The 17,522-nt window shown below is 38.4% G+C and overlaps 1 protein-coding gene across 1 annotated transcript in view; it reads left to right on the top strand.

Annotated features, from left to right (window-relative positions):
* The first annotated feature begins 7 nt into the window (after positions 1-7).
* Positions 8-17,522, top strand: part of TMBIM4 (transmembrane BAX inhibitor motif containing 4) — a 27,583-nt gene continuing 10,068 nt past the window's right edge. The window contains exons 1-6 of the mRNA XM_027854146.1: positions 8-167; positions 6,785-6,893; positions 10,634-10,739; positions 12,753-12,786; positions 13,767-13,884; positions 16,146-16,191. Of these exons, the coding sequence (XP_027709947.1) occupies positions 71-167; positions 6,785-6,893; positions 10,634-10,739; positions 12,753-12,786; positions 13,767-13,884; positions 16,146-16,191 (510 nt within the window). The 5' untranslated portion in view covers positions 8-70. The remainder of the gene's footprint in view (positions 168-6,784; positions 6,894-10,633; positions 10,740-12,752; positions 12,787-13,766; positions 13,885-16,145; positions 16,192-17,522) is intronic.

The following is a 17,522-nucleotide window of genomic DNA, read 5'->3' on the forward strand; positions in this document are numbered from 1 at the left end:
GAGATGCTGGGAGGGGCATCCGGAATCTCTCCGGGTCAGTTCTGCTGCTGCTGCCGACGCCGCCGCCGTCATGGCTGCCTCGGAGCCCAGCTACTCTCGCTTGTCTCTCGAGGATGACTTCAACTACGGCACCAGCGTGGCTTCGGCCAGCGTCCACATCCGAATGGGTACGAGCGGTGGCCCCTGGCGAGGGCCCTGACTGAGCCCGGAGGCGAGGGGGGAAAGGGGAGGGGCCGAGGAGGGCATTCGGGCCTTGGCGGGGGCGCTCTCGGTGCCTCGGTGCCCTCCTTCCCGGCTTCCAGCAAGCCCCAGCCACCGTCCCACCACGTATGGGAATCCTTTCCCACCCCGCCCCCATGCTAGTCCCCGCCCTCTGCTAATTAATTTATCTTGTCTATTTCCTGTCTGAATATAGTTCTTTAGCAAGTTGTCTTCTCCTATTAGACTGTAAGCTCCTTGAGGGCAGGGCTTGACTTTTACCTTTCTTTGTGTACCCTGCGCCCAGCGCTGTGCTGGCACAAGGTAGGCGATTAGTGGATATTGATTAATTGATTTTCGCCGACTGCCCCCCAAGCCAGGAATGCCCTTCCAACTCATCTTTGCTTCTTTCAAGTCCCAGCTAACATCCTACCTTCTATTGGAAGCCTTACCCAACTCCCCACCCCCATTCATTCTGGTGGTTTCCTACTCTTGATTATCTACTGTTTTATTTTGTTTATAGCTTGTATATACACAATTGTTTTCGTGTTGTCTTCTCCAGGGACCTCTTTTTGTATCCCCAGCGCTTAGCAATCAGTCTATCAACAAACATTTATGAAGCACCTACTATGTGCCAGACACTGTGCTACACATGTTTATAATCTATATATGTATGTATATCAGCATATGTGGATGCATACGTACATTCCATGTATAGTTACATTACATGCATGTTTATAATCTATATATTTGTAAGTACATCTTTAGGTGCATACATATACACATGCATATGCATGTATATATGTATGTGTAGGCACTTGCACCTATATATGTATATACATGTGTATATGTGTGCACCTATATATGTATGCATGAACACATATATACATATATGTACGTGTATGTTTGTACACACGTGTATATGCATGAATCTACACTTTTGTACATGTGTGCATGCATGTTTGTGTACATATGGGTTTATATACAGCTACGATTGATAACTATATTTTGAAGTAATTTGTTTCTTTTGTAATTCCATGTATTTTGTGCATTTAAAAACATTATTTAGAGAAGTGCACCTCTAGGTTTCAATTCATCAGAGTGAAGAAAGGGTACATGACCAAAAAGGAAAAAAAAGGATTAAGAACATGGACCTACAGACTAATGTTTTCTTTTGAAAGATGAGGAAACTGAGATGGGAGGGAAAGCTACTTGTTGGATTTCCCCCACTAAGTTATTGGCATAGGTGGGATTTGAACCTTGGTTCCAAGTTTCTAGGTGGTACATTGGGTAGAGTGCTGGGTCTGGAGCTCAAAGCTGGCTAGGGCACTTACTAGTTGTGTGCCTGTTTCCTCATCTGTAAACTGAACTGGAGAAGCAAATGGCAAACTACTCCAGTATCTTTGCCAAGAAAACTCCTAAAGGGGTCATATGACTAAACAACAATACAATTTTCTAAATCCAGGATGATTTCCAGTGCTTTCTCACCCCAAGCAGTGTCAGAAGTAGAATTCGAAGGCAGGTCTTCCTAGCTTTGAGGCCAACTCTCTACCATCTCACACTGCCTGACATAGTTAAATTAATCTCTCAGGAAAGAAGTTCTTATGTTTTCTCCCACCTCGGTATCTCCCGTAATTCCTCTCTAATTAACACAGTTAAATCAGACTTATGAATCATAGTAGTTAAATGGCCCCTTTCCTCAGATAGGTCAGAAAAAGTGAGAAGACTGCCTTGGAAACAGAGATTTGTGTTGTAGCATACTGGGAAATGAAGATGAGGTTGTTGAAGGCTTTAAGTTAAATTTGCTCTATGGTATATTAGTCACGGGATCCTAGTGTTTCTCCTTAACTATTCATGTTCTTCGAAAAGCTGTGGTATATCTGGAACATATTTGCTGATGGAATCTTTCACAGACTCATTTGAATTTTGAAGGTGGGAAGGTTTTGGAGGGGAATGAAAAAATTGCTGATATGTTTGCATGTTGAATTAGTTGAAGACTGAAGGCAAGATTGGGAGGAGAGAGGATTGTGAAATTTTCTTTGAGAGTAGAGGGGCTGTACGATTTTAGTGATAGAAGGAACCTTAAACATCTAGTCAAGTCCTTAAGGAATTTGCCCAAGATCACAGAGTTAAGACCTGGGGCAGAATCAGGATTCCAGCACAGGTCTTTGGGTTCTAAATCAGGTTCCCACTGAACCACCTGCCTCCCCTGTGAGGTGGGTTTGGCATTTGGAAGCTGGAATGGAGAACTATTTTTCTTTTGAAGGCTGCTGAGCTCACTGGAGGCAACTTGAATTAGTGGAAATAGCAGAGGTTCTGGAGTCAGAGGAGAGTTCACATCCTGCCTCTGATGTTTCCTACCCCTGTGACCCTGGGAAGTTATTTAACCTCCCTGGAATTCAGCTTCCTTATGTGTAAAATGAGTTAAATTAAATGGCAACTTCAGTCTTTTCTGTGTCTAGATCTGTGATCTCAATTTAAACTTTCCTCGAGGCATTATTAGGATCATTATTACAAACGTTAATTTTCTTTTCTATAACAGAATTATCAGATACTCTAGGGCTACAAAGGAGAGGCTATCTGAAGGTCCCCTCCGTTACCCTGTGTTTGGTGTTTGTTTATGGCACCAAAATGCCCTCAGGGGCTCCTGGGGAAGGGAAGCAGAGAAGAAATACCAAGTCTTGGAATTTTAGAACTGAAAGGGATCTTAGAGATCATGTCATTTTACAGATTAATACATTGAGGTGTGGAGAGCTTTAATAACGTGGCTAAGGTCAGCAAGCTAATTAGCAGAAGACTTGAGTCTGGATCCTAGAATTTCTAGTCCAAGCCAGTGCTAGCTGCTTCTCAGGTGTGGTAGGTTACTTTACATCTCTGCTGTTGTCAGTGAACTCCCACCTCTGTAGGAGTAGAGAACCCATCACCACTGTTGCGTTCTGAGGACCCTAAGAGATTTCTGTTTGCCCCCATGTCAGCTTTATTTCATTTGCCAGTAACTCTCTCCTTTTCTGATTAGTCAAGATAATATTTGTAAAGTGCTGTGCAAACTTAGTATTTGGTTAGGTTGTCTAGTATTTGCCAGCCACTTTGAATTCCTCCTCTGCTACTGCCACCGTTCATAACTCTGGACACCGACTCATTCTGCTGTCTACCATTCTCTTCCTAATTTATTTTCTTCTTCCCTTGTCTCCTGTCTCCTTTCCCTTTTGTTTCTGCTTTTGTTTTTCTCAGCTTTCAGATAAAGTTTCCTTCTATAATTATCAGCAGTCAATAAGGGCACTCCCTTCTGTCTAGTCCACAGACGGACAATGTATCATGTGTACTCTTCAAGCTTTTGATTCTTTTCCATGTTCAAAGCTCCTTTCTGTGCCATCAAGAGACCTAAAAACCTTTTGACTTTACCTTTCAACTCTGTTCCAGATGCCTGTGTAATTATTGTCCTTGTTTTTCTATTAATCCTAAATAGAGAATCAACTGGAGTTGCTGATGATCTGCCTCATCGATACTCTTCCTATCTGTGTTTTTCCCCCTCTGGTACTGTTCTTCAGCAGATATTTTATTAAGTATCTACTTTGTATGGGGAAGGTATTGCAAAAGACAAGTACTTATGTCCTATTATAAATTGGAAAAATACAATCATTCCAGACAAAGGAGAGATCTAGACAATTAGTGCTCTGGGAAAATTTGGGGAAGTAAGGACACTTTACATTAGGGGAAATGCAGGGAACTAATAAAATAGTCATTGTCCTCCCTCCTCCCCAGGAATATAAGGTTGCTTTTTGTATGTGGTCTTAAGTTGACCTTTTTTTCCTAGAGGACACAGGCTATAGGTTTATAGGAGCATAGATGTAGATCAGAAATTTTACAAATGGCTTTGGAACTCGGATCCTCTATCTCCAGAGTCAGTTACATTCAGGAGAAACATCCATTTCATTTTAGAAAGCTTTCTGGATTTTTGAAAGTTATAATAAAATTCAAGCACTTAGAAATTTATTTCACACGTATTATCTCTGGAAAATCAATTTTCCACATACTAGAAAACTCAGTTTTTTATTTCAATTCACCAAATAGAACAAAAGATTAATAGAAAGGAATACACAGAAACCTGGGAAAATTAAAATTAATTTAAAAAATAAAAAAAAATTAAATTAAGAAAAGAGGCAAGAAACACACACAAAAAGGACAGAGCAGAAGAAGACTACCTCAATTCCTGAGGATACCAGATGATGGGTGTTAGTTGTATTATAAGACCATAGGACAGACATAAGAATCCTTAATGTACTACAAAGTAGAGATGTTATCATATAAAAATTACTTGTCTCACAAATCTCATCTGAAATAAGTAGACTAGCAATAATATCAATTAAACGTCATTTACTTGTCATGTTAGAATACAGAATGGCCTTTTTGAGTATGCTTGGGCTGGTAGAGGTTTCTTAAAGTTGTCTAAAAAACTTAGAAATGATGTTTTTTCCTCTCAAATTTCTCTGAAATAAGGAGAGGCATTTAGAATTGTTCCATTAACTTTAGGTTCGGGCTCAGGGCTCAGTAGCTCCTCAAACATTTGTTGATGATGGTGTTTTTCCCATAGAAAATTCCTTTTAAAATTAGGGACTAGCTTAATTTGTCTCCCAATCCCTTGTCTGCCTGTGTAATTTGCTTTAAGTCGTAAGTAATGCTTTTTACTGTTGGGATTAGCATTGCCATCAGAGAGCAATAAACAGTGGTTTGGTTGTTTTTGTTCTTAATGTGAAAACAAAAATTTTTATTGCTACATATATATTTTAGCATATAACTTTCTAGGCTGTCCTGCTTATTTATGCCTTCTTCTGAACTTCCTTCTGTCCTCATCTATGCATTTTTTAAAAGGCTTCAAAGGCTCTTTTCTCTCTCTCTCTCTTTTTTTTTTTTTTTTGGCAGGGGGGAGACAGTCCTATTAGCTAGCTTGCTTCCCTCTCTCCCTAAAATCTTCCACTTGCTCGTTGGCAAATAAATGAAGGCAAACATAGTCCCTGTAACAGGTAACATAGCCTAACCCAGAAAAACCAAACTATACAATTGCCATGTCCATTTTTGCACCATGAATCTACTACCCCTCCTACAGGAGGTGGTGAGCATGCTTTATCTTCAGGCCTCCGGAGATCATTGCAGTGATCAGTTAAGTCTTTCAGAATTGTTTTTCTTTACCATGTTGTTGCTGTATAAATTGTTGTAGTTCTGCTCATTTTATGTCAGTTCATGAACGCCTTTCGGGTTTCTCTGAAACCTTCCCTTTTGTCTTTTCTTACAACGTCATAATATTCTGCTATTTCATGTACCATAATTTATGAGCAATAAGGAAGGTTGTCAGTTTTTCCTCATCTTCACTGTCAGCTGATTTTGGCAGCATGATTCTTTGCACTGCTGTAACATAAGGGTAAAGCAGATACACTCTACAGAAGATGCTTTGCTAAATAAGCTAAGTCCAGAAAGCCCCAACCCATTCCCACCTGTTAGGTACTCTTTCTCGAAAATAAAATGAGGGAGAATATTTGAAAGCTTTTGAAAGCCAAAAGCTACAAAGCAACATTACAAAGCTGCTTGTATAGCACTTGAAAGTTTACAGACTTTTCACACACATTTTCTCATTTGTGTGTGGTATCCTGAGGGATACAAAGCAGCTACTATTGGTCTGTTTTATAGAGGAAGAAACTGAAGCATATCTTAATGGTGAGCTGAGACTAGAATCCAGGTCCTTTGAATTCGATGGTAGGACAGTGAGCTAGTTTCAGGGGAACAAAAAAGCTAGAAAAGCCCAGCGGTGGAGAGCTAAACAGGTATCTCTCAACTGTCGAATAGAGGTTGAGGTCATGAGTCACAGTCACAATACAGTTAAACCTTCGTTATATACAACCCAGCCTTTGGCTCTGGATCTAGTAGGCAAAAAAAGAAATTCATCGGGGGCTATGAAGCAGGAAACAATAATGTACCCAGCAGTCCAGGGGTAAAGATGTGAAAATTATACCCACGGTGACTGGTTGCTTCCCTGACTAGAAGGAAAGGAGCCCCTAAAGCTGACAAAATCTTCAAAGACTGGATGCTTTGTTTAAAAAAAAAAGTGCCAAAAAGCATGAGAGAAACATCAGAACATGAAAAATACAACAAAAAAGAAAGGAAGGCAAATAGGATAGGGGAGGAGAAAGCGGGATAGCAGCCACAAGCCTCAGTATAGCAGAGCAAAGAACCAGAGAGCCCCAGGCCAACTGACAGCCAGCCACACCCACCTGCCTACTCTGGATGCAAATGGGGAATAATTTTTATGGGTGAAAATGATGACATTCTTGACTCTCAAAGACTTGGGGTTTGGTTTGGTTTGGTTTTTTAAAGCTGAAGCTTCTTGGAGATTTATGTGTCAATTCAAATTTTCTAATCCATTTTGAAATTTGACATTCAAGAATTTGGTCAGTTATAAACTACCAGAGTAATTGGATCAGAACTAATGAAAATACATTTGATGAGATTCAGTTTTCTAAAAGGAAACAAAATTTGTTTTACTCTTCTATATGTATGCTTAGGGAAGTAAAAAATGTATGTTTTTTTTCCACAGGTTTTCTGCGGAAAGTCTACAGCATTGTTTTTCTTCAAGTTCTCTTAACTACTGTGACATCAGCAACTTTTATGTACTTTAATAACATACAGATCTTTATATCTAAAAGGTAAGGTACTAATGCCCTTGAACTATTTTCAGGCTTTTAAAGCATCATCAATAGGGAGTGAAACTATGCTCTATTCCAATCTAAATCCATTTGGAGAGGTTAGCTTGATCCCCTAATACTTTAGAGTTGGGGTTTGTTTTTTTTTGGTTTTTGTTTTTGTTGTTGTTGTTGGTTTTTTTTTTTTTTTTTTTGGCCTAATAATGTTTGCTGCTATGCTAGTGAAAAAAGATTTTTAAAATTGAAATTATTTTTAGTTAGCACCTGAGGAAGATTTTATTTTATAGCTCATAGATTAACCATTAATACTAAATAAAGTGTGAAAGCAATCTAAACTTACTATTAATGTCTAACCCGTCATCACAGAACCAAACTAGAACTTACTGCTAATTTGTACGAGTTGTCTTTTGAAGGGAGGGATAGAATTCAGTTACTCCAGCAGTTGCTTTGATGTATTTGTTTTTATCTTTCTCTAATATTATGATTAAAGAACTGAATAATTTATACTTTTAACCAATAAACAAACATTTATTAAGTATCTGCCATATGCTAGGCACTACGTTAAACATTGTAGATACAAAAAGAGGCCAAAGACAGTCCTTACCCTCAAGGATTTTACAGTCTCCTTAAGGGAGATAACAAGCAAACAAATAAATACAGGATTAATAGGAAGTAATTAAAAGAGAGACAGTAGTAGAATTAAGAGGGGTTGGGAAAGACTTCCTATAGAAGATGGGATTTTAGTTGAGACTTAAAGGAAGCCATGAGGCTGAAATGAGGGAGAACGTTGCAGACATGAGAGAGCCAGAGAAAATGGGAATATCTTGTTCATGGAACATCCAGAAGGATAGTATCAGTGGATCAACAAGTATGTGGCACCGAGTAAGTTGTAAGAAGACTAGAAAGGTAGGAGGGCGCTAGGTTATGAAGGGCTTTGAGTAACGAACAGAACATTTTGTACTTGTTTCTGGAGGCATAGGGAGCCACTGGAGCAGGCCTGCGCTAGAGTTTATTGAGTAGAAGGAAGTGATGTGATCAGACTTGTATTTTAGGAAAAGTTACTGAATGGAGGTTGGATTGGAGTGGGGACAGACCTGAGGCAGGCACACTCACTGCCAGGCTGTTGCATTAATCCACGTATGAGGTGATGAGGGCCTGTACCAGCGAGGTGGTATTGTATTTGAGAGATACTTCGCAAGTGAAATCAACAGGCCCGGGCAACAGATTGGACATGAGGGGTGAGAGAGAGTGAGGAATCCAGCATGACTCCTAAGGTGCAAGCCTGAGGGACTCAGAGGATGATTGTTGACATATAGAGCAGGGCTATTTAAACTTCTTCACTCAAGACCCCTTAAACTGTGGGTTGTGATCCCGTATAAGGCTGTGACCCACAGTTTAAAAAACGCTGCATAGCGTAATGGTGATGTTAGAAGGTGAGGAGGGTTTTGGGGAAAAAATAATGAGTTCAATTTTGGAAATGTTGAGTTTAAGATGTCTTCGGGACATCCAGTTTGAGGTATCTGAAGGGCAGTTGGAGATATAAGATTAGAAGTCAGCAGAGTCTGACGCAAGATAAGGAGATTTGAGAATCATCAGTATAGATATGGCATTTAAATCCATGGGAGCTGATGAGTCGTTATAGCAGGAAAAGAGAAAAGGGCATGGGACAGAACCTGAGGGACACCTGTAGTTAGAGAATGTGATTTGGAAGAGGATCCAGCAAAGGAAACCGAAGGAGATAAGAGGAGGTTCAGGAGAGGGAGCTGCCCCAAACACCTAGGGAGAAGAAAGAGTCAAGGAGGGGAGAGTGCTCCACAGGGTCAAAGGCTGCAGGATTTGGCAGTTAAGAGATCTTTGGTAACTTTGGAGAGAGCAGTTTTGGTGGAATGATGAGGTCAGAAGCCATATTGTAAGGGTTTAAGAGAGTAAGAGTAGAGAAAGTAGAGGTACCTGTTGTGGGTGGCCCTTTCAAGGAGTTTAGCCACAAGGGGCAGAAGACATTTAGGACTGTAGCGAGCAGCAGTGCAAGGATCAAGTAATGGTTTTTGGGGGGATGGGGGAGATTAGGATGTGTGTATAGGTGAAAGGGAAGATGCCAGTAGAAAGGGAGAGGTTGAAAATAAATGAAAGAGTAGGGATGACTGAGGGGGCAGTCTGTTAAAGGAGCAAGGATACAACACCAAGATTTTTCCCAGGATGTCTTCATTTTCCCCTCCCAGAGATCCACCTCATTTTTTGAGACAAAATAAAAAAATTGGAAAAAAATCAGCAAAACTGACTAATACGTTGTAAAAACATGGAAAGATGTGCAGTGCAATGTATCATACTAGTGGACATCTCACCTTTACAAAAGTGGAGTGTGGATGAGAATACCTTCTCATATTTCTTCTTTCAAGTCATCCTTGTTCTTTGTAATTCACTTTTCATTTTTTTAGTGGTTCTTTCTGTTTACATAGTTGTAAATTGTGTATGTTGTTTTTTTGACTGTTTCCTTCATTTTGTCAGTTCACATAGATCTTCCCATGCTTCTCTGTATCCATCACATTCGTCATTTCCTTTAGCCATTCTCCAGTCTATGGGCCAGATGGATCTATTCTTAGGAATTACTTTCGGATAACCATGAATCTCATAGAAGAGGCCCTATAAGTTTTGGGAGTTGAATGTAATAAGCATAATGACATTTGTGTAGTACCTCATCACTGATAAGGAATCCCTCTTCTGTACCCAGGCTATCATCCATAAAAATGGCACAAGTAAAATTAGAAGGGAAACAGTTGCCTGGGGAAAAATCTGATGAAGGTCTCATTTCCAAGATGTGTAAGAAATTGATTCACATTTATAAGAATAAGAGCAATTAATAAATTGTCAAGGGATATGAGCAGGTAGTCCTCAAAAGAATATCCAGTTATCAATAGCCACATGAAAAAATGCTCCAGATCATTAGTAATTAGAGAAATGCAAATTAAAGCAACTCTTCTGTTCTACTGCATACCCATCAAATTGGCAAAAATGACAGAAAGGAAAAATCACAGATGTTGGAAGGGCTTTGGGGTGATGGGTGCATAAATGCAATATTAGGAGATTGTGAATTGCTCTAGTCATTAAAATTGAAACATTCAATACAGTGACAGTTGGGTAGCATGTCACAAGTTTATCTCTGTGCCTAATCTTTCATGGCAGCACAAAAAAGCCTTGACTACAGCCTTAAAGTTCAGACTCTACTCTCCAAGGATGTCAAATTGTTTCACTGAATGCAGTTTTATCTCTTGTGATCTAAGGCTGCAAGAGAGTAAAGGGGAGCCCATTTGCTCTGATTCCTGAACATTTGCAGGTTTTACAATCAGTACTCCCCTGGATAGAAAGGGGGCAAGTCTTTGGTTTTTTTGGTTAAGCTGTGCAAATAAAAAGATTCTTTTCTCAGAAACCGTGTGACTACTAAGAGCACAGTCCTAGGACCTTAGTTTAAATCCGTGTTCTTATTACCCGTATGACCTTCAGTGACTCATTCCAACCCTTTGGGCCTCAATTTCCTTATCTGTATTAGGAAAGGGTGAGATTTACTTGTCTTGAAACATCCCTCCTAGCAACTCTGGATCTGTGGTCCTTTGTTAAGAGTTTGTCATTAGGGTGCAGAAGGTTCTTGAGTAAAGATATTCTTAAATTATAGATGTGTTTAATAACATTTTGATTAATTTGATATAAAATTTCAGTGCTTTTAATTTAAAATATTTTCTTTCTTGTAGCCCTGCATTGATGTTGGTGTCTCTCCTTGGATCTTTGGGTTTGATTCTGGCATTGATGTTATACAGGCATAAACATCCTATTAACTTGTACCTGCTCTTTGGATTTGTGAGTATTTTTGTATCTTTTATTCTTTTGAATAAGTGGTTCAATTTTTAAAAAATTATCTTCTTGTAGTCTATATTTCAAATATACCTTTAGAAGAAAAAAATGAATTCTTTGGTTTCTTTTCTTGGTTCCAGAATTGTTGATATTTTAGTAGGTCACTTTACTTAGTATTTTATGCCCTGTGGGAAAGAACACTGGCCTGGGCATTAAGAGACTGGGCTGTGCAACTGACAAGGTGCATGACAGAGCAATTGAACTCTTCAAGCCTTCAGTTAGGGAGTAGGTCTGTACCATCTCTCAGATTGCCCTTTCAGCTGTATAATTATATCAGTTTGTGAAGGTGGGAATCTTGATCATTCTTACTGCACGTAGATTCAAGCCCAGATTTTTCTGGTTGGCTTTTCAGGGTTCTCCATTTCTCAGTAATTTCTCCTTTTCAGAAATCACTTTGCTGAGATGATGTGCCTTTACAAAAACATGGTTGAGGGGTTGTATATCTCTCATGTGGAGAAAAAAAATGTCTTAAAAATTCATTCTGAGGTGATGGTCAGGAAGGAGTACCAGATAAGATAAAAATATAGATAAAGTCAAGATAAAAATTCATCTGAACAACATACATTGAGTCCTAAGCACTGGATTTAGATTTGCTTTATCCTTTTTTTTCTTTCTCCTTTAGTCTTAGTACAAACCTAAGTTAATTTATCAGATATGAACTGAAAAATTGTTTAAGTATCCTATCCATGGGAAGTAAGGTGGTATACAGTGGAAAAAGGACTGACTCTGGAATCATAGGACATGGGTTCAGATCCTGCTTTGGAAATTTACTCCCTGTGTGACCTTGGGCAAGTCTTTTGTAACCTTCCTGGGCCTTAATTTTCTCATTTATAAAAATAATAGTAAAGGAAGGGAATAAGCAATGTTATATAAGTACACCTCAAAACTTACACATTGATATGCATATTTAAGATACTATTAAAAAGTCACCAGTTTACAAAGAAGTTGTGCTCCACAAATAAGCTCAGTCAACTGTTTTGAGACTCCAAATTCATTTTCCACAAAAACCAGTGGTGTAATAATTGGTGTATAAAGGGTGTAAAGAATTTTGGACTCAAAAATTAGAAGGCTGCTGTCCAAGTGATCTGCCACTTACTAGCTGTGTGGTCTTGGCTAAGTCACTTCTCTGTACCTCAGTTTTCTCATCTATTTAAAAAAAAAAAGAGCTTGGACTAAATTATCCTGAAGGGCCCTTCCCCTCCAGGGATAGTGGATAGAGCACTAGGCCTGGAGTCAGTTAGACTGAGTTCAATCTATCCTCAGACACCCAGTAGCTCAGTGACCCTGGACAAGTCACTTAATCAGTTTGTCTCAATTTCCTTATCTATAAAATCATCTGTTGCCATAAGTAGCATTGGAATCATGGTATCCAGTCACTATTTCAATTTAATTGTTACTCCCAGCCATCTGAGGTAGCCATCTTCCTCATAACAGAAAGTGGTAACGTTATCTTTGGCTCTGTGTCTATTAGTTGTACTCGACCACTGACCCTATCCTGGAGTCCAGGAGCACCCCCTTTAGCAAGAGGATGTTCCAAGGTTTACTATGACTTTAATTTCTGGCTAGAGCTTTTATGAGGAGTATTTTTTCCATGAGGTACAATGGCTAATGTCACAAGAAGATAAAGGAAAAAAGGAAGGTATAAATTAAAGGGAAGGAGAAAGCAGAGGTATACCATATAAATTTTTTTAGTGTATGTTGTGTTTCCCCATTTTTATGCAAATTACCTAAAGTTAATCAGTGACTTAACTAGAATTAGAATTTAAATCTCTTTTAGTCTGATGATCTTCTGTTTTCAGGATCGTGGACATAACAAAACAATACCTTTTCAGGTTCCTTGAAGCCTAGTCTTAGAATAAATGAGACCAAAAGTTCTTTGAATTCCTTACCAAGCAATATTTCAGCAAACTAGATAAACTTTGCATGCATTTGTGTAATTCACAAATTTTTATTTTTCAGACACTTTTGGAATCTTTGACTGTTGGTATAGCAGGTAAACCGTAATTATTTTATACAATATTGAAGGAATCTTTTCAGTAGTAACAAATTCTCAGGTTAAAAGGGGGGGAACTCTTGGCTAAACTTTAGCATTTTCTGTATCGATGTTTAATAAACACTTGGTAAAGCAAAACATGCCAGAATATAATGAATCAAAGGCTAATCATGCACTTGAAACAGCAAATTTGATTTACCTCGAAGCTGTGAAGAACATAAGGAAATCCAAGGGATCAGAGTATTTCCACATCTGTGAAATTAAGGTAATTCCTACCTATCCCTCAAACTGTTAGAAGGCTGTTAGGAAGACAAACAACATAATGATTTTAATCTCAGACTTTATGTTTTTCACAACATTAAAAAAAAAAAACCAAACCCATAGCATTTCATGGTAGTAGTGGCTTGAGGAATAAGTTTTGTTTTAAGACCATAGAAATTAGATGATTGCAGAAAATTAAGGGGTATACCGGAGGTGGGGATAATGAAAGCACTTTCGAGAGAAAACAGGTTTCTTTTGAATTTTCTTTTTTTTTCCCACTGTTATTAATAAGTAACAAGTGACAGGCTTCCATTTCACTTCCTTTACTCCTTGATGACTATACAAATTAGTAGAGAAATGACCAAAAGTCATCTAATTGAAAAAGACCAAAGTGCAAACATGGATAATTAATCCCTGAATAACTGACAATTAACTTTTTATGTTTTTTGGTGCAGAACATTTCATTTCATATTAAACTATTATTCCTCTGTTACAACATCATTCAGTCCCGATAGTTTCTGTGCGTACACAGTGGTACCTGTGCAGGATAGGGAGCCTCTTTATCATTTTGGCTGTCATTTGACAAGTGCAAAATGGAGCATGGAGGGGTGGGGGGCAGTGGAGCTTTTCTTTCTGTTAAATACCAGGTAGGCCTATTCTGTAGTTGGTATATTTCATGTACATTGTTCAATGAACAAATCAATGTTTTTATTTTACAGTGACATTCTATGATGTGTATGTTGTTCTACAAGCTTTTATGTTGACTACTGCAGTATTTTTCGGTTTGACTGTATACACTTTACAATCCAAGAGAGATTTCAGCAAATTTGGAGCGGGGTAGGTTTTGTTCTCAACTATAAAATATATGCTTTTTTCTTTCTTTCTTGTTATTGCAGTCTGTAAGCGATAGTGGGAAACATATTTGAATTTTTTTTGCTGAAAGCTCTGGCTGTTTCCTACCAATAGAGGAAAGCATTATCAGGGGGATAATGTACTTTTATGTTTGAAGGTCAGGCCCTGTTTTTCCAGAGTAGAGTGTGGCAGAAAATGACATTAAAGAATTTGCCCTGATTCTGCTGGCTGGGTAGAGACTAGAGGTAAAATGGAAGGAAGTACTTTTGATCTTTGAGTTTCTGTTTTTCTTTTTAGAGGAAAGTTGGAGGTCTGGAAAGTTTTGTTTGCTAAGGGTAATCAGCTTTAGTAGAAGGCTGGACAAAACACAAAAGCAATGAGACCAACCACAGGATTTCTGTTAATGATACAGAAAACAAGTTAGTTAACCTAGTTGGTTAGCAAATTACCCAGCTAATTGTTGAGGCGTCCCTAAACTTTAATCCAGCTCCATTAACTAGCTTGCTTCTTTATGAGATTAAACCAAAATAGGAAGAAAAAAAAAACTTCTCACTATTCCTTATTATGTTTCATCACCATTTAGAACAATGGGCTTAACTCAGTTTTTGGTAAGGCATTTTATTCCATTGAAAGATTCAGTACTTTGTGCCAATTGGGTGAGTAGGCATTTCCCTGCTTTGACTTTGCTGGGAAAGCTGCTTATGTAGTTTTCAGTTGAATGTAGTTTGATTTGATTCTTATCTAAAGTATCCCCTTGTACTTTGCCAGGCCATCACCACCCTATTCTGGCTACTTTCCCTTTTCTTCCTCATCTTAACTGTTTAGTGAACTATTTTAACTCTATACTATCCTTAAACTCTCAGATCTCTTGCTCCTTTGTCCAACTTTATCTTTGACCAACCCTAGCCCCGAATTAATTCCACCATCTTTTATCTTTGGAAGCCTGGGGAAGGCACTCAGCTATGTTCACTGGGTACACCACAAATTTATAATTGCCTGGCTTATAAAAGGCACTTAGTAAGTACTTGTTGGTTGATTATTTAATTTCAGTTGGGCCCTCACTGCAACCAGGCAATATTTCTACTCTTTTCTAATTGATTCTCTTTCCTGTTCCAAACTTTTTATTTCACCCTCTCAACTGAAGTCCTTGCTTCAAGTAAGAAAATCAAGACCATTTCCCAAGATTTCCTTCTTTTTCCTACCTTCTCATGTTACAACCTCTGGACATCATTCTCTGCCATTTTCTCCTTTCTTTCAGGCTCTGATAAAGAGATAGTCCCCCTTACCAAAGGTAACCCCTCCTCAGGCTCCCTTGGGCCCAAGTTTTCCTGTCTTCTCTAGCAGATTGCCCTTGCTCTCTAAATGTTCCTCCCTCTCTAATCCTCAGTCTCTCCCTTTCTACTTCTTTCACTACTGTCTATAAGCATGCTGTTAAAAAGGGTGCTATAACAGTACTACCCTCCCAGGGTGATTGTGGGGATAACATGAGATATTTATAGATCACTTTGCAAACCTCAAAAGGCTGTATTATTATCATCATCCTGTGTATTCAGCCCTAGACTCTAGTTCCATTCTTGCAAGCCTCCCATTGAACATATAGCACTGAATGTCCCATAGGCGTCTCAGACTAAATGTGTATAAAATGGAATAGACCTTTCCCCACAAATCTCATCCTTCTACTGAACTTACTTAATACTATCCAGGTCACTTTCCAGTCTCCCAGGTTCACATGGAAGCAGCATCCATGGGAAAGGGGGAATCAAACCTAGAGGATAATGGAGGGAGGCACACAAGTAGTGAACACATACTCATCCTTCTGATACTGCCAGGCTTCAAAGTCCTTTCTCTTTTGCAGAGTCTTCAGGGAACCCCAGTCTCTTGGTCCTTGCTTGGCAGGGCTCCCAGAATCTTTTCCTCTCTGCAGCTCAACATTACATTGCCAGGGCTAGCTTTCTCTTGAGTTCATATCATGTCTTTTTTTGCTGCCACAAGTCATGCATCTTAAAGCTGCCTCCATTTTCAATATCCTTGCAAGTAGTAGGTGTTTACCAAACATGTATTGAATATAAAAAACAGATTTTTAATATTGATATAGGAACCTGGTTTTATATATTTTTAAATGATTCTTTGGCAGAAATCAATTATTTTTAAAATGTGACTGTTGAATCTGGAAGAAAATGAATCCTGGGTATAGAAATCATATTTTGAAAATATAATCTAACCTATTAATGCTTTTATTTTTACAGACTTTTCGCCTTTTTGTTTGTCTTGCTCTTGTCAGGATTCTTGAGGGTAAGTTCTCTTTTCACAGCAAGTCTAAAAATAATTCCTAATAGGTCATTTACAAGTTAATCTTAAGTAGCATGTCATATTAATAAAATGATACATACTACTTATAATAATCTAGAAAACTTCAGTAATTAATAATGCTTTAGTAATCCCTTTAGAAAAATCAAGGCCTAATTTTTTTTGTTTTGTTTTTTTGTTTTTTTTTTTAAGGCAGTTGGGGTTAAGTGACTTGCCCAGGGTCACACAGCTAGTAAGTGTCAAATGTTTAGTCTGAGGCTGTATTTGAACTCAGGTCCTCCTGACTTCAGGGCTGGTGCTCTATCCACTGTGCCACCTAGCTGCTGCTAAGGCCTCATGTTGACCACTACTATTACTATATAACTGGAATAATTTAATTACAGGAAAATAATTTGAGTGATAAATTAGTGAGAAATATGCTAGTTATTAAAATATTAGAATGCGTTATGTTCAATTTCATTAAAGTCTCAATTGAGAATAGTGTGTGAAATTCCTTTCTTTATACAAGAAGCCTGTGGTGTAGTAGATAGAGCACCAGGCCTGGAGTCAGGAAGCCCTCTCTTCAAATCTAGCCTTAGACACTTACTGGCCCTGTGAAAGTCACCTCTGTCTGCCTGCCTTCTCATCTGTAAAATGGGGATAAAAGCATTACTTAATTTGTAGGGTTATTGGGAAGATCAAATGAGTCATTAAGTGCTTTACCAGCCTTACAATGCTATATATAATGTTATCATTATTATTATAGATTGATAATAATTCAACTGAGATAATACAATATTGACATAATTGATTTGTTCTTTAGGTTTCTTGCAAGATCTTTAAAATGGCAAATACAATTTTTGATAACTATAATTTCAAGATATACTTTCATATTAGATATCTGATTTTATCAGTGTGGATATGCTGTCCACTGGTATAGATCTCAAGTCCTCTATAGCTTAGGAGATAGTTTTCAAGAGTGGCTGTAGCCAAAAAACTTCATCATTCTGAGATCTGGTTATGAGCCTATCCAAATTTATCAGATTTTATAATAATTTATCCAAATTAATTGCACTTAACCTCCCAAGGTTGCTGTGTGGATCATATAAGATAATAATATAAAACTCTTAGCACAGTGCCAGGCACATAGTAAGCACTATTTAAATGTTAGTAGTTATTCTTATCAAGGCTAATCCTCACAGGACAAACTTTTACTTTACCAAGGTACTCAAACCCATTTTGGCTTGGTAGGGCCTGCCAGACTTGTACTTTGTTGGCGTAACCTGTAAAACACACACACACACACACACACACACACACACACACACACACACACA

Source organism: Vombatus ursinus, unplaced genomic scaffold (genome assembly GCF_900497805.2).
Source record: "Vombatus ursinus unplaced genomic scaffold, bare-nosed wombat genome assembly UNPS02010320.1, whole genome shotgun sequence".
In the NCBI taxonomy this organism is placed as follows: Eukaryota; Metazoa; Chordata; class Mammalia; order Diprotodontia; family Vombatidae; genus Vombatus; species Vombatus ursinus.